The following is a 22,970-nucleotide window of genomic DNA, read 5'->3' as shown; positions in this document are numbered from 1 at the left end:
GCTTTGTTATATGCATTTGCTATTAACGTATATAATATTATAATTAAATTTTGTGATAAAGCTATATAAAATATACTTGGTAAGCCCTTACTAAAACAATTATTCTATTGCAACACCGTACAGTTTTTTCACGTTTTCTCCATTACTTACCCGTAAAGGTTGGCCATCCCATCTAAAGTAATAGCTGATATTGAGATCCATATCATGGGGTATCCTATCATATACTGTGGCTTCCCTAAAAGGTATGAAAAGTAGAACTGCAGATTACGGAGCAACTGGTAAACTAAGATTTATAATGAAAATAATATTCTCAATAATAATGCATTAACTGAAAGCAATTATTTGACTCTCCCATACTGACCTTAATATCGTTCTAGTGTAAGATATTATTAAATTTTGATATGCATTGGTGCCTTCATAAATAGAACCACTGAAGAGAAAAATACTTCTGAATGCATTGACATTTGTACTCAAAACACGTTTGTTAAATTAAACTACAGAAATCACTAAAGTAATGTTAATACGAAAATATTGCAGCATATTTAGCCTTGAGAATTGAGTGCTGAACTCAAGTATTCACGATTTCAAACTAACAAGAAGGATATACAAATTTTCCTGACTGAACTGTCTCACACCGTCTGACTCCAGATTCATAATATCACACAACAGCCTACTAATCGCAAAGAATAAAAAGACATGCAACATATCCCATAAATTTTCGATGAATCACATACCTGATTATATACCACTCGGGGAAACTATGGATCTAGTATTCCCTTAATATACTTTTTCAATAAATGTTACCCCGATCAATTCTCATTATTTAATGTGGATATCAAGTTGTCTTATGAAAGGGAATCATAGTGATACGGAATGAATTCTTAATAAGTACTGGTTCTTGAAGTTGTTCCCAGCAGCTATATTACCCGTGAGATATGCTGCTATGATTCTTTGATGTGAGGAAGCCGGGTTTTGATGTCGGCAGGAACTCATGTGATACAATCCCATTATGGTATATGACCAAGTCTGATAAATAGCGTCGCTGGTGTACGAGATGCTAAATTAAATTCCGACCAAATTGATACTGGTTCGTTAAGATCAATTCGTGCCATTTTCTCATTACGCGTAAATTATCACCAGAGTACGGACCCAACCCAGTATAATAATTCATTAGCCACCAGCGATTGTAAACACTGATGTAAGTGCTCACACTATTATATGCAAAAGATGGATCCTGTAATACTTTAGTGTGATCTTATTCATAATCATCATATAGGTGTTCTGCCATTACTCTCATGTCACTTGAGTCAACTGAGAAACGTCCATACTCCAAAGTTTCCATCTAATACCTTTATGTTGACGCAGCTACCTTCAGTTTCGATACTCTACATCAATTGCAGTACTCTTCTCACTTCCCTGCAAAAGTACTTCGTAGCACGTCCCTCATGACACAATTTCTAATTATCCAATACCTTAAGAAGTTCCTCTTTTCAATAATAATTTAAATTGATCTTTGTCCGTTATCACGTCTAAATATTGTTATTCGTTTTCTACTCTACTCAGCTAATTCTTTTCATTCTTTGTCCAAATCGTCGTTTCGAAAACGTCCAGTCATTCTTTATCATGCAGCACAGTACCACGATCAAATCATTTAATTCCATACAACAGAAAGCTGGGTCTTTTGAAACTTGCCGATAGACAATATTGGCATCGACTCACACTTCTCTTTAAGACTTTGCACCTTCAACCACATTCCTACTCATTTGAACGTTTGCAACCAGTAAATGCTCACAGCCATCAAAATACTAGGTCAGGTGTAAAGAAATTCCTTTCTTTTCCCTTACATTCGTCAACATTCTACTCAAATTCGTTCTTTGCATCCACTATCCTTACGTAGAATGACCTTCCATCAAACACAAGACAATCTTAGTCAATCAACCCATTTAAGAAGTAGGTTGAGCAAATCCTCCATAAGCCTGTCAAGACTTACTAATGTCAGAAAAAATGCTGATTTTTGTACTTAATACCTTTTATTTCTTTTGTTCACTAAGGGTATGTGACTATTTTATGTGTTTATCTCTAGTAAGTTAAGTAATCTATGTGCATGTGATGTGATGCATGTATGTGTGTGTGACTAGGAGTATTACATATATATATATATATATATATATATATATATATATATATATATATATATTATTGTTATTATTATTATTATTATTATTATTATTATTATTATTATTATTATTATTATTATTATTATTATTATTATTATTATTATTATTATTATTATATTACCAATCATGATACTACTATATCGCATAGTCAGGTGAGAGACAAGCCATGATTAACCTTAATTTTGCCATGTAAAAAAAGACTAAAATAAATAAATAAATAAATAAATAAATATCGCTTACAAAGCCTTTTATTTGCCTTTTTCTCAATCATCATTAAAGGTATCACAAATATACTTTCTTTCTTCCTAAAGAGTTATTTAACCAGCCTTGTTGTTGCTTTTATTTTAAGGTCGCCTTTTATATGATAACTATCAAAAGAACAGAGTTATCAAAGAAATAGTTATATTAATGGGAATCAGAAATATAAATTTGCAAATAACTATTAATATTAACATCCGAAAGCCACACTCTGTAATAAATTCCTTATTTACTTAATAGACGCTTTATGTGTATCACTAACCACCTATTGTCTTCCGAAATGATCAAATAGAATAAATGCAAAATATATAAATGCATATTCTGATTTAAGTAACAACAACAATAAGATTTACATCTAAACAGTGTAGCATAATTCAATTGATTTTAAATTCTGTTGGAGCTCCTTCGTGGAAATTGGTTAGCGGCGTGCGCAACTTTGACTAAAAAACCTGGGTTCGATTCCTGGCGAGAGCTCATGTGGTTCGGATTCCACGTTAATAAGCAGGTTTACCTCTCATATGGTCTCGCTGCTGAAAGGGACATTATACTCAAAATCAACTCAAATTCAATTCATTGTACCTGCAATTCATTTTAAACATAGAAAAAATGCTCACTTCTGTATAGTATTTTCTTTTTCATATATAAGTCATTTTAGTATTCTTTCGAATTATTAACCTACTGAAATTTACTTCCGATTTCATATCCTTTTGAAGACACATGTATTTATTGAAGGCATGTTCCATATTAACCCAAATTAAACTAGAATATAAGTTTCGTGCAGAAGATATGCAAGAAAATTCTGCGTTATACTTATTTTTCAACATCACGTTATTTTAATGCAATTTGATTAAAACATAATTTACTTACACTTGTCGTGAGTTCATAATGAAACAATTAGGAATATTTGTTGCTATCGGCTTTATGACTGAACCACAGCTGACAGATTTTCCTGAAATCATGCAGTCCTTAAAAATCTTGTCACTATCCCTAAATAACAGAAATGTCCGATTAGCAAAGAGTTTCAAAATCAAATAGTATTGCACATACATTAGATAACCTAAAACAAAAATTAATGGAAATGTTATGCATATATTACACATGAAAATTTCATATTTGTTTTCCATAAGTAGAGGCTTTGCTTTGTATATACTAAAACAGAAACAAAATATTTGTTGAGCAAAACAATATATTCACATTGAAAAACTACATAAGTATTATAGTTTCGTCATTTAGCACTTTGGCTTTATGAGACACTATGAGATACAGGAGAAATATAACGTGGCGGACAGGTTATGGTGACTAGTTTGAAACAAATGCAGAATATGATAATTATATCTGGCATACCTCTAGTTTCATGTGTAGAAGAAACAAAGTTGTGAACCAAAGTTTTAAGTACAACTCAAATTATTAATATAAATTTTGACGAATATTATTATTTACTTATAACATCATGAAAAAAATTCAAAAGACATGTTCAATCGAAGAAATATACAACTTAGCAAGCGGAGGCAAAGGAACCGGACGTAACTACAATAAAGACGAATCGTAAACCGCGTAGTGATTGCGGTTCAATCGTCAAGGTGCTTGATCAGTAATCCTAAGGATCTTCGTTTGAATCCACGTCGCGCAACTATTTCTACTTTACGTTTTTAGATGGCGATTGATTGGTGATGATATAAGTTTTATTATATTCAGATATTTGAATAATCGGATGTTTCAATACTTGAGCTATCAAATCATTAGAAATAATAATAGTAATAATAACAAACTTATTATAAATATTATTATCTCGTAGAAGATTAAAAGCTAGGAGTGAATTATGGCTCAGGTCATTCCATTGCAAGCAGAAACGTGACATTTGGATAGAGCATTTCGGTTTTGTTTAATGTTGTCCACGAGAAGTGGAATTTCACATCTCGTTTCTAAAACAAACAAAATAAAACTGGGAAAAAAATATTGGAGACGGGAAAAGGCTAACTCAAATTATTGTCTCGCTTTGGAGGTGAGATTTGGGAAGAGATGAAAAGTATCGTAAACATTTCTCGTCTTGTCCTGATTCTCGAATAGTGTATGTCCATTATTTAAGTAACAATTGCTCTGTAGAATGAATTTTGTACGCGATTTTGATACTTTGTGTTTCAGAGCTCATTGAATTATGGTCTGTGTAGGTATTTTTGTAGCAAAGCTTTATAATTACTTCTGCATATCCTAAAAATGTGTTTATTATATGCATTACTGTTGCGTCATATTAAGTTGTTTTTATTATAGTTCCTTTTCATTAAATCCTACAGCAGAATACTTTCTACATTGAATTTAAGTAGAACGCTTTAGTTTAAAATTTGGGTAGTTGCGGAAGTGTGTCCTGAGGGTAAGGATCCCCTCCCCGAAATCTCTACTTTTAAGTATGTATAGCCAAATTTTAAGGCAACTTTAAAATTTTTAATGCCACTATTCGCTCGTTCCCAAGGCAAGTAAGCTTGAGACGAAGAACATCGCGGTCCTGGGTTTTCTCGGGACACTAACTCTTTCTCATTCCACCAATTCGTACATCATAATTGGTTCAATCACTGCATTCCTCAACCTAACAGGCATAGAAGTGGGACATCAAATGTAAAGATTATATTTTCAAACTTTTAACCCAAACCAATCTGAACCGAAAAAGAGTTGTAATTTCTATTGCTCAATAACGTGTTTTGAGAAAAAAATATATAGAAGGAAAATTACTGGGAATCGTAGTTCCATTCAAAAGTGAAGCATCAGTCTCATAATGCGTATCGTTAGGAACCTTTCCAAATTACAGGGGTTGGTCAAAAAATCCAAAACGTTTGCAAAAGTGTGAAAATCATACCTAGTATGGTGTGGGGCCTTCTTTTGAATCCAAAACAGCTTGGATCTGACGTTGAATGAACTTATACAGCTCCTGAATCGTGGTGGGTGGACTGTTGTACCATTGTTTTTTTCAAAACATGCTCCAGTTTCTTAATTGATACTGGTAGAGGGTAATGAGACCGAACATGACTTTTTAACTCACACCACAATGGCTCAATGATGTTCAGTTCTGGTAATTGTAGAACCCAGGGGAGGTGTGATGACTCCTGGTCATGCTCCTCAAACCATGATTTTACCGTGCTTGCAGCGTGACAGGGTGCGAAATCATCGTGGTAGATGTCATTACAATCAGCGAACAATATTTGTGCCAACGGTAGAACCTGGTCCCAAAAAATTGCCTAATACGCCTTAGCACGTATCATTTCATGCAGGGCTGTGATGGGACCTGCAGAAAAACACGATACCACTGCCCATACTGTAACAGAACCACCCCCATGCTTTACAGTTGGGAGCAGACGGTCTGTATCGTAGGCCTGCGACCATGTTCTGCATACGTAAACACGATCGGTTGTTGGAAACAAGGTGAAGGTCGATTCATCGGAGCGCACTACGCGTTCCAACTGCTTATGTGTCCAAGCCTTGTGGTCTTCACACGACTGGTTACGCCTCTTCACATTTACTGCTGTGACCAGTGGTTTGGCGATAGCGGCCCTGCCAAAAATTTTCATTTTATGAAGTTCCCGTCACACTGCTTTAGATGAAACCGTGTTCTGTGCGCCGGAATTGAGTTCAGACTTAATCTTCGTTGCAGTTGTCTTATTTTTAGCTGCTACAAACCGTTAAAATGCCCTCCGGTCTCTATTTGACAGGATTGTCTTTCGACCACTGTTGTGCTTTGCGGACGTCGTTTGCTCATGAATTGTGTATGCCGTCCTAACATTGAATACAGTGCCTTTCGATATCACAACAATGTTCGCCACTGTTGTTACTGAAGCTCCAACTAGAGGGGCACCATCAATCATCCCTTTTGGAAGTCTGTTAGGTTGCACATTTTACCACACGACCTTCACACCACGACACTCACAGTTGAACAGGTTACTGCTGACATAAGAGAAACATCCACACAACTCATTGAAAATAAAAAAAAAACATTCGATCGGCAAACGCAACACGTGTTGTACAGTGGAGGTCCAAACTTACGTGTCCTGTATGAAGTGTTTCCAGATTTTTTTTGTCTGTCCCTGTATATAAGGATATCCTGAAAAATGCCAATATAGTGTCTGTTTTCAAACAAAACTAAACCAAATTACAGTTAGTTTTCTCAAATGAACGGACACATTCTGTTTCAAGCTTTAACCAGACCCAGACTTGTTAATCGTGTCGAGTGTCATTGAAAATCTAACCCACGACCCACTGACCCACCGTGACCCACGAACGACTAACCCAATGTCACCCACTCTGATCCACGATTCACCATGACCCACCACGTACCATGACGCACTCAGATCCTCCAGACACCATAAACCACTGACCCACGAAAACACGATTTCTTTCAGTTTGATACTTGATCCACGACCTCCTCTCTGCCGACTATGGAGTTCACACTTATAATAAAACCAGCTTGTGAAATTCTAACTAAACAGACTTTCATATTCTACGGTTAATCGCAGAAGCACCATTCTGTTACAATAACGATGTACTGTACCTGACCTTTACGACATAAAATGGTACAGTGCTTGTCATGAGTAAAATTACGATGAATTTCATTGAAATTACCATGGTCTAATCATTTTGTTACTGAATTATCGACACTTTTCAGTGGAAAATTTGTTGAAATTTTTCAAGTCCTAAATCGAGGTAAGTAAATTCGTTCCCAAAGTACGTAAGCTTGAGATGGATAACATCGTGCTCATGGGTCTTCACCGGACACCCCCGAAAACGTGTCTGAAAAATGTCCCATAGTTTTGGAACTGTGAGCCTCTTAAAGTTCAATGTTTCTCATTTTCGTCAGGCTATAACTCCGAAAGGAAGCATTCGTGCACCCACGCTGCTCTATACTTTCTGTGTTATATTGGTGTCAGGAATTACCACGTAAACATTGTCTTTGTTGTTTTGAAACAACATATATATATTAACGGACTATGTAGACAAATTGTAAGAGATGAATCCTCAGATCAAAATAAGAGAAAATTTCAGATGAATCTATGGGCGAAAATTGAATAGTTTCAGAGCAAGGCCTGCTCAAAATCTAAAGCTAAATTTTAACGGCTGTATTTCTAATTCCAGAAACTTGATTGTAGTCCTTATCAGCGTAAAAGAAGTCAGGCATACAATATCCAAAAAATGTATATTATATGAATTATCAATCGGTGTACAAAGTATTCCGCACAAGATATAATTCTCAAATATCCTCTAAGTAGAGTTTTCAGAGTTTTACCATGAGGGTAAAAAGGGTCCAAAGTAAGCATGAGGTAAGCCTTGACAAAAATCAACATCCAGTGCTTAGGAGAGAAGTGGAAAGTGTTTGGAACCTGCCGCTATATGATCTTGTGTTCGGAGTAATGTGTAATGCGATATATTTCGTCACGGTATGTTTCACGTTTTCTTCATTTATAAGCGTGCAAGGAAAAATCACAGCATACTTCTTTTCCGAGTACGAGAGACGCCCAACTTTGCGCCAAAGGATTCCGTGTTACGGCTGCATATCATTTGCCTACTTTTTACGAATCATAAAATCTGACCATATCTTAAAATTGGCTGATGGCATGTCTGGGAATTTCATCCTTCAGGAAGTATTCATCACACCCGTTGAACATTAATGAGATATTCATTTTTGGATTGTGCAGGCTATACTTCCTAATCGCTTGTAAGGACCGCTACTCCACGATTACTCGAATTCAAAATAGGGCCTCCTGAAATTTTGCACAGCCTTAGCTCTGAAACTATGCAATTTTTCCCACAGGATCATAGGAACTTTTTCTCTTATTTTGATGTAAGAAATCAGCTGTTATTGTTTGTCGGTATAATTCATTTACACCCCATATATATATATGGGGGGTGGAAGAGCGCACTATAGGGGACTTAACTCCAAATTTGAACAACATAATATCAGTTGATTTCACGAGACAATAGTAACAGTAACTACAATCTAAGTACTAGACGTGCTCCACCAGTTGGAATGGGTCATAAAGTCGGTGTGTCAAGTGAGTCTTCTTTTCTGAGTGGCTAAGTGGATAGTGGGTTAACAGCTTGTGACACACTAGGACCCACCACCTATCGTGGCCCACCTCAACAAACTACTCACTATGGCCCATTGCGATCAACTACCCACAGTGACACACTGTGATCCACTCTGACCCAGCGTCCATCTGCGACAGCATCTTCTGAACAGAATAATTTTCTTCACACTGTACCCTAACCAGAGAAACTAGAACACGTTTCTGATTATTTGCAGTTTGAGATTGTCGAAACCTTCTTGTATGTGTATTGTGTATTATAGTAGTAATAGAAGAAAATTGTCATCTTGTTGGAATTAAATACGAATGACATTGAAGAAGCAGTTGAGGTTAAGTTAATACAATGACAGTCAAGATGGAACAAAACAAGCCCCGCGGTCCTTCTAAACCATTCTTACTACCACGCTACTTCTAATACTCTTACTACTACTGTTACTTATACAGTGGACTCATATAGCAAAACTGCACACGTAAGGTAAGTAAATCACTTTTTGGGTGTTATTTTTATATAAAAATAAAAGAAAATACTTAGTCAAGGTTTGAACCCACACCAAAAGCAATTATAATTGCTAGCTCATTGCGCTAGTACGCTTTGACACCAAGACCACCATTCACATCCATTTTATTTCTGCTATATTTATGGTATGTGGCGTGAAACTGATAACTCCAACTATTCAGAACCGCGTATTTTCACCTATGAATAAAGTTGAGCGTAATTTAGAAATATGCTGCTGAACACTGCTGAATTGGTCTGCGTTTTACTTTCAAGGACTCCACTTCCCTTGTTATTTTTTTCAGTGTACTTACCCCAGATGAGTATCAAAAATTGAAAAATACAAATTCAGGCATTTTGGATATGATATTGTAATTGTAATATGAGTGATAAGACCTATTCTACTACTTGTGTTCCGAGACATACAGCCTGTGAGATTTTACAGCAGCTAACTACTGTAAAAAATACATTTTTGAATCACTCTAATATATAATTGTTTATATAAAAATTGAATATAAATATTTGTGCCTAACCATCACGGCCAAATGGCAGTGAAATGAAAGGAAGTTTGGTATATAGGTAGGTCCTAATCGCAACTGAGATGTTACAATATTACTTTCATTATAATAATTTCCTAAGGGATAGTAGGGATACGACTTTTTGCGAAACAAATTGATTATCTCTCAAGACGTTCAATATACGGAGCTCAAATTCAGTATGTTAAATCTTTATAGAAAATGAACAGATGTTTTCTAGCATTCTCAAACTTGTTCTTTACGGGGAGGGGCACTAGGATCATATATGGTAAACTGATAGTGGGTTAATTTGCAAAAATAATATAAAATGATAGATATTACTTGTAGTTGAGAGAAAAGCAATACAGTGCTTCGTGTCAGATATCCATATATGCTTACCATGCGCTTACTACCATAATAATTGCTGAAGCTTGTTTATTATATGAAGCGATTAGAGCATAGGGAAAACAAACCGAAAAGTTTGAGAAAAATAAACATAACATTTGTAATTGAAGATTTTGTACGTTGGTCTACTTACCTTGATTTGTGACTATAAAAATTACATCCGTTCTTTCCACTGAAAAGTATCAATAATTCAACGGCTCATGGTGCGTGGTAGGTCTAGTGGGTCATGGAGGTTGTGTGTCAGAGTGGGTCATGGTAGGTGGTTTGTCAAAGTGGCTCACGGTGGGTGGTGGGTCAAGTTTACATTGACTCATCACTCGGTTCACTGGATTGGGTTCGGTTTAAACAGCATGCGTTCGTTTAATTCAGAAAACGAACCGTAATTTGGTTCAGTTTTCTTTGAAAACAGTCACTATATTGCCACTTTTCAGAATATACGTATATATTTTTAAAAAGTTCCAACGATATGTAATGGTTTCGTTTTATATTAACGATTATGAGTCTCCTGTTTCATTTTTGAATGGAGTTGTGATTTCTCATGTTTTTTCTGTATATTGTTTTTTTTTAAAAAACATGTTAATGGGCACATTAAGGTACAACTGTTTTTGGGTTCCGATTTCTTCGAAATAACAACTTCTAAATGTAATCATTACATTCAACGTTGCACGATTACACCTGTTGAAGACTAAACCAAGTGAGTTATGGTGTACGAAATCGTAGAATGAGAAAGAGTTAGTGTCCCAAGAAAACCCAGGACCATGATGTAATTCGTCTCAATTTTACTTGCCTTCGGAACGAACCAAGGACCCCACCTATCAGATAGTTTAGTAGGCGGGGTCTCAGTTTCGATTCACGGTGGGAGAACCTTCGAAATATTAAATGTCCTCTATGTATCTCTGTTCCTATCCGTGTCGTTCGAGGTTACTGGAAATAACTGTAAAACGAGAATAACCTAATATAATAGAAATAAGTTACGGAGATACTGTTGGTGAATCAGAAAAAAGAGTGATCCTAGGCACCTGGTTAAAGATTTGAATTACCCTTAAGGCAAATTTCTCCTTCATGTACTTGCGTCTTTGTAAGCCTTTTTATTCTTAGATTTAAATTCATAATATAAATAAGTTACGGACTATAATAAGACTATAATATTTTATCATGACCGAAAACAGTGTTACATCGTTAATAACATATTGGAACCCTAATCGTGTGCTATTTGCTACATGGAATTCTCTTCAATGCGATTGCGAGAATCTAGGATGTTCTCATTGGACTGTTATACGCAGATGTACTTATATAAGAAACTCTAGCGCGATTGTCAAAGGTATTGTTTTCCTTTTTTGAGTCTGTGAGCCATAGTGGTTCCTCGGGTTGAAGCCGAGTGATGAAAAAGTGTCTAAGCAGGTAAAATTCTACAGAAGACTTGTTTTCAGCCCACTATTTGTTCCCACAAAGATGCGGTATATGTACAGAATGATGCAAAAGTTCGAGGCCATAGGCCAACTCGGTTACTATTGGATATGAAAACGAGGTAAGGATATCTTTAAATTCCAGCGACAGTTTTGTTGTGTACTAGTGTACCCCAATAAAGGAAATACGTTACCGTGCGTCATGTTGCACTACATAAATGAAATAATGTGTAGTCTGAAATTAGCTACACCAAGATGAATTGAAAAGGGAGACAATGGAAGGTAAACATGCGACTTCAATATTCACGCCAGTGCCGTAGCAACCACAGAGTTCGGAGAGAGAGCAAACACGAAAGACATGAAATTGAGTCCTGCATTATATCTTCCATTGTGTCTTTTTTTGCGTTCTCTTTGGTCCAAATAATTTCAAACCATACTTTGTTTCATTCAAAGTTGTCCAACAGTGAATGCATTGTACTATTCGTTACTATTGGGCAGTATAGTAATATATGAATGAAACTGCTGCTGGAATTTAAAAATATCCTTACATATCTTACCTTGTTTTCATATCTGCAATAGTAACGAAGATGGCTTACGGTCTCTGGGTTCTATCATGTACAGAAATATCCTCTAAATACATGTACAGAAATGTCCTGGTGACGTAGAAAAAATATCACTAAATATTTTTGTGATATAAGAATATATTGTCATAATATTTTTGTCATGTACAGAAACTATGTTTTCATTTGTGAAAAATATTTTAGAATTATTATTTTATAGAACATTAACCTTTGTTAAAAATGAATTAGAAATCTTCAGAAAACATTTCAACTAATTTACCCAATACATTCTGAAAATATTATTCGAAAAAAATTATTCATTCTTGACAAATTATGTCTGTGTTATTCGTAAATAATTTAAAATATTCCATGCGAAACACTTTAAAAACATTCCGTTAACATTGTATAAAACATTTCAAATAAAGTTTCAGTAATGTTTGGAAATCGCGCATAAAACATGTTTTCGAGAACTTTTCTAATGGTGTTCAAATATTCCTCCAACGTTTCTGAGTGTATTCAGAGAATATTTTCAGTAGTATTTGGAAAATGTTTTTAAAAACATATGGATTTCCTTAAGGGAAGTAGGATACATTTTCTGAAGGAAAATTATGGTACGTTTTAAAAACGTTTTGAAAATATTTCATTGCTGTGTGGGAAGTGGGGTACTACCTCTTTATCTTGCATTGAAGGCTCGCATGTCTTCTACGAAAATTGTGTCTCTTTATCTGCGTTTCTCTATCTTTCCGTTTCCTGTGGATCTTTGTAGTTGTGCTGTTAGGCATTTTTTTTCTGACAAAGAAAGGAAACTTCTTTCCTCTGATATGTTTTCTTAACGTTCATTATTCATCAACTGGTTAAGTAAGATCATTTTGTAACTTTTTGTGTCTTCCATGTCCCTCACAATAATAAAACCATCATTCTTAATAATTTATTTTATTTTCGTGTTTGCAATTTGCCATACTGATATATTTGTAACCAAATTAGGTTTGGTCCAAGAAAATAACCTAACATTCTAAAGTTACGTACCTAGAAATCCAATAGTAAATATAACGTTTTTAACGTTTTGAAAAGTTTTGTCAGACCTATTCGAATAAATACGTAGAGGAAGCCTGAAAAATTAATTAAGTCACTCTCAAAATGAATACCATACTTATTGATGAAATTAGGTACTCAATTTTCTAGTGAAACTGTAAGTTTCCGAGACACGTCAAGGATCATGTCAAAAGTTGAAAAGAAAATTGGACGTTGGTACATTAAAAAGCTAGCAAATCTTGCGTATTTCTCATTTCACACCTGGATATTACAAATTGAAAAGTTATAGGATGGAAACAAATTTTGTGTCAAATTAATATAAATAAAGTCTCTCCTCAAATGACCAAAAAACTGCCATTTTCTAGTCATTTTCCGAACATTTTTCTGTTCCGAATATCCACTTTCGATTCCACCTATTACGGGTATAACGATGTATTCGCAATTGTAGATGAAGACACTAGAGCAGAAACGGGTCATTGCAGTGACAATGTGACTCAATTGATATTCGGTAAACCACAGGGAAAAAGAAACTTCACTTGTTTCGTTCACATAAAGTGTGCTTTTGTGCTCATAAGATAGAGAAAAGAAAAAGATGCATGACATGATAAGGAAACGTCAAAAAAGATGGATAGAAAGAGCAAAGAGAGACGAATATAAATATTAAAACTACTTATCATTACTCTGCATGATTAAGGCTACACGCACTCTTTATTCGGATTCTTGCCTTGTAACTTCTCCAACCAACATTGTTTGTAATGTTTTATGAAAAAATGATAATACATGATGCGGATTCTAATCCTGATTTTCCGTTTGCATGTCTAGAACTTTAGTAGTACACCAACTTTTACTCTATCCGAAATATATTTAACAAAGGATATAGTGGATACTACAGACCAATTAAATGTTTCTAATTAAGGATGTGCATAAAGACTTTACTTTTTGAAAAAGGACATCTTCCTTGACCATGCGTTGAACCTACGTTTTGAGGCTATACTACTCCTGAGTTTAGGATGTTATCCCTGCCCTACTCTGATACCTGAAACTATAATTCAAATCTTAAGAAGTTGAGTTCTGCTCTTTGGAACAAATTGATTTCTTTCTGTAAGGTTATTTACAACAAAGTGCACACCGAAATTCATTTACTCGACGACCTGGAGACAAATTAGTGTCTACTAACAAACGAAATGACAAACAATCAAGAACAATTATAGAAAAATAACGTACTATGTACTAATTACACCGTACAAGTTCAATAGTACGCTTATAATAATAATAATAGTAATATTATTAATAATAATAATAATAATAATAATAATAATAATAATAAAAATAATAATAATAATAATAAATATTGAAATTCACTGTGTAGTTGTCATTTGAACTAATAATTTTCCTTTTAAACATTTGTAACTTATTATTATGATACAATTTGTATATTTAATGTGGGCTCTTTGTGATAGAAATTTAGCAGTAAAATAGTTCTCATTCAATTTTCTTCTGTGTTTTTTCCATATTATCTTTTTCTTTCTTTATTCAGTTTGGATTTATAGTCTAAATGCGAGGTATAACCTACCCTTCCAAGTAGGTTTATTATAATGTATTTCAGAGCAGCACTTTTAATGGTCACTACCAAATTTGAAACCGAACCACGAGGAAAGGTAGGATGTGTGTTAAACTTCTGGCTCCAAAATGAGTGCATGATCCTTGATATGTCTCGGAACTTCTCAGTTTCACTGGAAATTGAATACTTAATTTTATCACCTATTTTGGTATTCATTTTGAAAGTAACTTAATGAATTTTTCAAGCATCCTCTACTATTTATTCGCATAGTTCTGACCAAAATTAAGAAAAATATTTATATATTACTGTTGGATTTCTGGATACGGAACTTCATATTGTTGGCTTCTTTCCTCAGTACGTTTAAATTCAATATTTATACCTGTGCTAAATTTTCTCTTCCTTCTTCTATCTGTTTTTCTCTCTTTATCTCACTTCCATACCTTTAGTAATTACCTATTTGTTTCAGGTTTTGGTTTATATTGATATGTTTAGGTTCTCTCTACATCAACCTATGAATCTCGTTTCGTGTAATCTTTATTCTTTGAGACACTAATACACATTACTAACACTAATACATGCATATTTTGAAATTATAATTGTGCTGATGTTGTTTCTGATTGTAATATGGGAGAAAGGAAAGGAGAAGAAAAAGGGAATCTCTCTACCAGACACGGTTGTGGGATAAGAGTGTATATATTGGATGGCCTACGTACAAGGTGTTAACAGTCGCCTTTTGTTTTCTGAAGTGTGTAAGTTCAGTGATTCAGCATGAATATTGTCAATCAGAAGTGTTTTTGTAACGACGGAAAATAACAACAAGAAATGCGAAATTATTTTGCCAAACTGTGGAGATGTGAGAGTAGACAAGATTTACAGTTTTCGGTACCGATTACCTCGAAACCAAGTTAGCCAGAATTAACACAGTCAGGTGACTTACATTTTAAAAAATTAGAATCTCAGCAAAATGTAGGCGTCTTTTAGTATGAGAGAAAAGCTAAGATAAATCACTCATTTCTAGTTTTATCTGTGTTGTAGTTTTGAGTCTGTGTCACAAACACTGAAGAAAATAAAAACAATGAGTTATGAATATGTTGTAGAAAATTCCGCTTTATTATCACACGAATTTTATCCTCAGATTTGTTTCGCTCTGAAAAATTATAGAGTATATTGTTAAGAAGGTGAACTTTCGATGTTTTCTGATGACAATCACAAAGAGAGGTAAAAGATAAATTACAGTAATAGTTTTAAATTGAGGGTGAAGGATACCTACTTTTATTTTAAGAAATCTTTTTTGGCTTAGTTTTTTTGTTTAGGTTCACACCCTTCCCCCTCAATCTTAGGTATGGAAGAAGCAATTTAAATTTTCGATATCGATATTCCGTGTTGAGAGGGTGGGACATTAGGGGACCATACGACTTGCTATAGATCTTGTAATAAAACATATTTTTTACAATAATGTCTTCTAGTAACAATACCGATCTTCCATGCGGAGGGAGGCGAGGAATTAGGGGACTTGCTATAGATGAAGTAAAAAAGCTTAATTTTTACAATATTTTTTAAGTGACAATTTCTTGATTACTACAAGAACCAATGTAAATAAATCCACTCGCAAATTTGCAATATTATATATTGTAATTTCTGAGGCGTCAAAGTTTTTCTCTTCCCGAAAACAAAATGAGAAATGAAAACATCTGTCAAAGAAATTTGCTTCGAACTTTGATCTAGAATTTACAATAAAAATGCCTTTTGCTCTTCTTTCTTAGAGATTTCCATCCCATTCGTCCTTTGGGATCGCTCATTGAGAAAAATGCACAAATGACCGCTATATGCAGACATACCCTTAGGCAGAATCCAAGATCTTGAAAAGTAAACGAGTTTCTATAATCTATATATATAAAAGAGAACGTACAAATCCTTTGTCCGCTCATCACGCTAATACGGCTGAACCAATTTCTTTTATTTTTGGGGGGTTATTAGGATTTGGACCCTAGATGGTTTTTATCATATCACTTTAATTTTCAATTACCAGTGTCTTGAGATAATTGACCATTCAGGTGTCCATTACGTACAAATCCTTTGTTAGTTCATCATAGGTATAAAAATAAACGTATTTATATGCAACCCGCACGACCGTGTCACTCGGCGGGTTAACATACATGACAGGCGTTATAATGGTTTTTATCATATCACTTGAAAGCGAAAAAGTAAAAATTATCTAACAAGGAACCCTAGGTATCTATCAGAGCCCGATTTTCATGAAACTTTGTATATAGATAGAGTACCTTGGGAAACTCGCACAGCCAAATTTGTAGCTGCAGAGTCCAAGACGTTGGGGCACTAGGGCCCGAGAAAGATCAAAAGTGGAACCTCAGTACATTAAGGACATGGTGAGAAAATGCACGTTTTTCTTTAAAACTAATCATTGCAACGACACGAAATGAGCATACATGTATATGAGATGGTCGATATGATCTGTTGAAAGTTATAAAAAGAATATCCGCCATCTTGAAAGAGGCCATGTTGAAACTGGTGCGATTGGTGCAAATGAGAAGAGGGTCACCCGATGCATTAATTTGAACGTAAATATCCACAAAAACCTGTTGGTGAAGTCTGTTGTGGGATTATATTATTCCTGTGCTTCTGGTAGAATGGTTTAGGTACAAGATAAGCAAAGTGTATCCTATGACGCTCGAGCAGATGGAGGGTATGGAGCGCTATAGGTGGACTGATATGACGTTCTGATTTCTGTTCGAATTAATTTAAGTCTAATAAAAAGTTACAAGTTAATGTCAACCATGATATTATTATGAAGATTTAACCCGTCATATCAGCACATCCGACCAATTACATGTTGACTCTGACACAAATGATGTAGTGCTAAAATTATATTTCGCTCGGTTTTCTAGTTCCACTGATCCCACTCACAGCGCTCCATAATCTGCATCTGCTCGAGTGTCATAAGATACACTTTGCTCATCTTGTACTAAACCACTCTACCAGAAGCACAGGAATAATGTAATCTCACAACAGATTTCACCAACAGGTATTTGTGGCTATTTACGTTCAAATTAATGCATCGGGTGGCCCTATTCTCATTTGCACCAATCGCACCAGTTTCAACATGGCCTCTTTCAAGATGGCGGATATTCTTTTTATAACTTTTAACAGATCATATCGACCATCTTGTATCCATGTATGCTCATTTCGTGTCGTTACAATGATTATTTTTAAAGAAAAACGTGCATTTTCTCACCATGTCCTTAATGTACTGAGGTTCCACTTTTGATCTTTCTCGGGCCCTAGTGCCCCAACGTCTTGGACTCTGCAGCTACAATTTTGGCTGTGCGAGTTTCCCGAGGTACTCTCTGTATATACAAAGTTTCATGAAAATCGGGCTCTGATAGATACCTAGGGTTCCTTGTAAGTAACAAAGTTTATTGCGTTCGGGGGTGACCGCAGCGAAGCGGGGCGGGTTAACATAAATGACAGGCGATATAATGTTAACATTTACTGCAATCTTCTATGGTTTTTATCATATCACTTGAAAGCGAAAAAGTAAAAATTATCTAAGTAACAAAGTTTATTGCGTTCCGGGGTGACCGCAGCGAAGCGGGGTGAACGCTGCTAGTAATCATAATAATAATAATAATTACAATTATTCATGCAATTATTATGACAACTCGTTTTAGAAGTAGGGTTCCATGTCTTTATTAACATGGGATGATCGCAAGCCTGATACGCCAATGGTGTCCCTTAGTCCGCGTTTGTCTCTCCGTTTCTTGTGGATGTTTGTTGTTATGCTGTTAGGGTTTTATTTTAAACCTTTACACTATTTAAACTGTTTCCTCATTACATTTTTTTTTCATGAGACAAAGAAACTGTTTTTCTCTTATATCTATTTCGTAACATTCATCTTGTTTGAAGTGCTAAGTAAGATCATTATGTAACTTTTTGTGTCACACATTTCGCTCACAATGATAAAATAGTCATTATAAACAATTTATTTTATTCTCTTGTTTGCAGTTTGCCACACTGATATATTTGTAACAAAATTGAGGTTTGGTCCAACGTTTTTCGAATTCTCAATCAACTCGATGACCGAGCATTTAGGGTTGCCTACTATTGTAGAAAAAGGCGAATTGCAAGTGGTAATGCTCTTTTGGAGGTGTTTATAATATAAATTTTAACAATAATTGACTTAATGTATTTTGCAATTATGGCCAATAGTTTGCACGTATGTAAGTAGTAATAACAAATTGTTTGTAGGGCAGAGAGTTATTTAGAATTATACTATCTTCATATATTCAGTATATAAATTATATTAAAAATAATAACTGTTTCTTCAGATCTTACGTTGATGAGCTACCAACCCCAAATATTACGCCAATAAAAATTAATAATTAATCTGCGGAAAATACGTAATCCAACTTACTCATCTTTATATTCAACACCTACAGAACAAATGGAGAATGCAGGTGGTGCCCAGTACTGCTCTTCAGTGGGTTTAACCTCATAAGTTACAGAACTGTAGAAGTACTTGTTCCACAAAGAATGTGCTGAGATAATGGCAATGGTCAGCATACAAATATATAAGGCAAACCATAAAATCCTACGAAAAATCGGAAGAATATACATTAGTGTTTTCTAGACAAAACTATTTTAAAGTTTCGTATTTACTAATTAAATGGAAAATAATGGATAAGATCAGCAACATTTACTACAGTGTTGGAGTGTAGAATTTCCGGTGGTTTGTGTTACGAACCCTTATTCATTTAAATAAACCCAACTCGGCACAGTAGCAACATATGCCGTGAAAACATTGAATATATTCCCATAATAATTCTGATCTTAGTGATTGAAGGTTACATTAATGAGCAACTACTTAGTGATGAGAGGAGATTTTTAGGAATTATGTTCTTCGTAATCCATATTTTTTTTATTTGCAAAGCCTCTTTTTTTTGGATAGACGGTGGTAGAAATCGTTATGCGACCAACTACAATCTTATCTGCCTTAATAATCACATATTAGTAATTGACTTGGTCCACGTTTATTTCCATTTTACTAACTGATTAACCAAAGGAGTACCGGAGAAAGTTATGTATTAAAGCTATCGAAATGTGTAGTTAACTAAATTATTTTCACTATGTTCCTAAACAATTAGTCATAACCTTGTAATGTAGACACAGGTCTTAAAATTATTTTTAATTTTCACAATGTATTCTCTTGGACTAGGATACTATTTCCTACCCGATATTAATTTCAGCTCCAGTTTAAGGCAGGTTGGCTTCAGATTAACATCAGTAACATCACAATTTAAGTTAAACCGCAAATTGTGTGAACCCATAAACTAATGACTTATGGTGTACTATCAAATATTTATGAATTAATTTCAGATTTGTATGAAAATAAAATATTGGTTCTTGAATATACTCCTGACATTACACTTATTTATCAATTTCGTTTCTACAACTAGGTTGCTTTACACGTTTCATTTCATAATTGAATTCATTTAGAATCATTTGCGCACAATCATTCTTTGTGTTTTATTATACTATCATTCTGAATTTCCTCTATGGCAGCACTTTGTAGTATATGATTTAGGTTCGTTTATACATAATTCCTAAATATTAGAAACATAATTTAATATGTTCAGTTAATATTTACTTCAGAAAAACTGTATATGCGATCATTTCGTTTTATGCGGCTCTAATTGAAATACTATATCTAACCCATTCGTTAAAGTTCACCTTATGCTAGATCTAAATTTGCGACTTTGGTGCTTGAATGTTTCTAATTTAAAAGTGCACATCATTTTTCTGTCTTAATTTATGAATTATTTTATCACAAAGTCGCCGTCAGGAAATTTGGAAATGTACTTGTTGAGGTGATCGAAGTAGATTATTAAAATATAATAGTAGAAGGGATTCAAAGTAAGGTATTCTAAATCGAATGCCACAAAAAATAACTTTACACACCATCATCGAACAAAACGTGTAACAATTATTAAGGAAATGTTTGAACAATCGCATATTAAAGTTCTCTATTACTGTGACAATTAGATAAATTGAAAGTCTGATAGAAAGGAAATGAGGATAGGTTTGTTTTTTATCAATTCGTTGTATCTAATTGAAACAAAAAGAAAAAATCCCCATAAGAATGAGAAGAATAGAACGGATTCCTGTCTACTCAATACTCAGTATTTTATAATAGATTGAAATGAGCAATGTGTCTGTTTCGCTAAATGGCAGACTCTGATTTTATCTCCTTTTTTTCTTACGAAGATTAGTGCAGTTAGGTATTTGCGATATAGACTTTTCGCATTGAAAGTAACGAGTGAAGAGTAAGTTATTGGACGCTAGAGTGACCTTTCCTATGAAAGACTATGTCTCATCCTAAGAGCGTTGAGTTGATTTTAAGTTTCTTGGGGCTAATACATTCCTGTTTTCATTTCCATGCACTTTGAGAATTGTACCACTTTAAAATAATATATAGATTTGACTTGTAGTTTTTGTATAAAGGAATCATTAAATTTTGAACATAAGATTAATATGGAACAATAAAATTGTGTATATTCTACAATTTTATGAGAATGTAATTCGAAAATTATTTGTGATATTGTTTTACTATTTATTATGGTTTACGTGAATGACGGAATTGAATTGTGGAGTATGTTTCAAATGATTTCAATAAATACGATGATACTTTTTGTACTTACTTTCAATACGTAAAAGATATATATATATATATATTCTGTTAGACTTGCAAAGATAAAATCGTGGGACCAAATTATTATTTTTCTGATTTGTTTCACTTTAAGAAATTATTTTTGTTTATTATTACGTATCACTAGAATATAACATGTTGCTTTTTCTGCGCATCACATGTGACTTACGCCCTCTGCTATAAATAGGACGTTGGTCCTTTCTGATATACTAGAGAGGACATATTTTTAAGTAATTGCATTCTATTGTTTTAGTGATGCAATTCAAATTTTTACCGCTAAGTGCCTCAAGGCATTGAGTGATCACGGCCGGTCTATCGAAGCACGAAGTCTTTATATACAGGGCGTTCAAAAGTCTCTATACACCTGAATTGTCACATATTCAAAGCAACAAGAAAATTATTTTACTCAAAATTTATTATATTTTAAGGCATAAAAGCACTATGTACAGGGCGTAGCATATACACACACATTTTTACAGCAAATGTTGGAAGTGTCCCCCATGAGCCTCCAAACATGCTTACACACGTTTCTTCTTGTTCTCAAGTAGTCTCACAAGTTTTCATGTGGAATGCTATGAGCAAAATCTCGAATAGCTCTTTCGAGTTCGTGTAGTGTGTTCCCTTTATAAACATAATTTTTTTGCATAACCCCAGAAGTAAAAATCCGGAGGATGCAAGTCAGGAGACCGAGGTGGCCACAATCCCTTTGAAATTATTCGATCTCCAAAAACCTCTTGCTGTAATCTCATGGATTGGCGAGCTGTATGTACTTTGGCGTCATCTTGTTGTATCCAAGCATTACGAATTTGGTCTTTAGTTAGTTCTCCCATGAACTGGTGAATAATTTCACAATAACGAGTTGAATCTATGGTTTGTTTGAAAATTATGAGACCGACTATTATTCTTCCGAATATTGCAATCCATACCCCTACATTCTGGTCTTGCAGAGGAACTTAATGTATTACATGTGGGTTTTCTGCACACCACAAATATGAGTTCTGGGCATTGACGTAACCTGATAAATGGAAACAGACCTCATCAGTAAAAAAAAAAAAAAGCATTATCCAAAACATCGTCAGACTTGTCCATAACAAACCGTGTAAACAATTCACAATACTTCACTCGTTTTGCACTGTCGGGAGGAAGTAACTGCTGCACCGCTCTCATCTTATACGGGATAAGACGTAATTTCGTACGTACCAACACTTATTGCTTTTTCCTGGGCAAGTTTTCGAAGTGGTTTATGGGGGCTACGTTGCATTGCATCCGATATGTGTAGCATTTTCTCTTCATCGAGAACTGACGGTCTACCACTTCGATCATAGTCCAATACCGTTCCAATGTCTCTAAATTTATCGATCAGTGCCCTTTAAGTGTGACGATTTGGAACATGTATATTCCAAAACGTAGCTGCAAACTTATCTTTGACTGCCTGTTTGTACTCACCTTGTTCACGGAACACATTTTCAACCAGGAATATTCGTTATTCCAAAGTTAACACCATTGTTTCAGACACCTCTAACTAGGTGCAATAATCACTTCAACGTCACTTTGCCGACTGGAAACTAAGAAAGGAACTTCACTCAAGCCGATAATATAGCAGTGTTGCAAACCTTCGCATAAAATTTTATTTCATGTGACTTTGCATCCGACTTTGACTTGCCACCATTCAGGTGTAGTTAAAGACTTTTTGAACGCTATATATATGCGTGTGTGTGTGTGTTTTCAATTAACGTTTATTTACGAAAATTATACAAAATATGATATTTTACAC

The 22,970-nt window shown here is 34.6% G+C and overlaps 1 protein-coding gene across 1 annotated transcript in view; it reads right to left on the bottom strand.

Moving 5' to 3' along the window:
• The window catches only part of LOC145668190 (sodium channel protein Nach-like), a 141,169-nt gene extending 122,092 nt beyond the window's left edge, over window positions 1-19,077 (bottom strand). Inside the window, exons 1-3 of the mRNA XM_081735834.1 lie at window positions 18,905-19,077; window positions 3,303-3,422; window positions 151-235 (exon numbers count right to left, since the gene is read on the bottom strand). Coding sequence (XP_081591960.1) covers window positions 151-235; window positions 3,303-3,422; window positions 18,905-19,053 — 354 coding nt within the window. The 5' untranslated portion in view covers window positions 19,054-19,077. The remainder of the gene's footprint in view (window positions 1-150; window positions 236-3,302; window positions 3,423-18,904) is intronic.
• Between the last annotated feature and the right edge of the window lie 3,893 nt (window positions 19,078-22,970).

This window comes from Thermobia domestica, chromosome 1, assembly GCF_964235325.1.
Source record: "Thermobia domestica chromosome 1, izTheDome1.hap1.1, whole genome shotgun sequence".
Classification (NCBI taxonomy): Eukaryota; Metazoa; Arthropoda; class Insecta; order Zygentoma; family Lepismatidae; genus Thermobia; species Thermobia domestica.
This window is presented reverse-complemented; position numbering and strand designations above follow the sequence as displayed.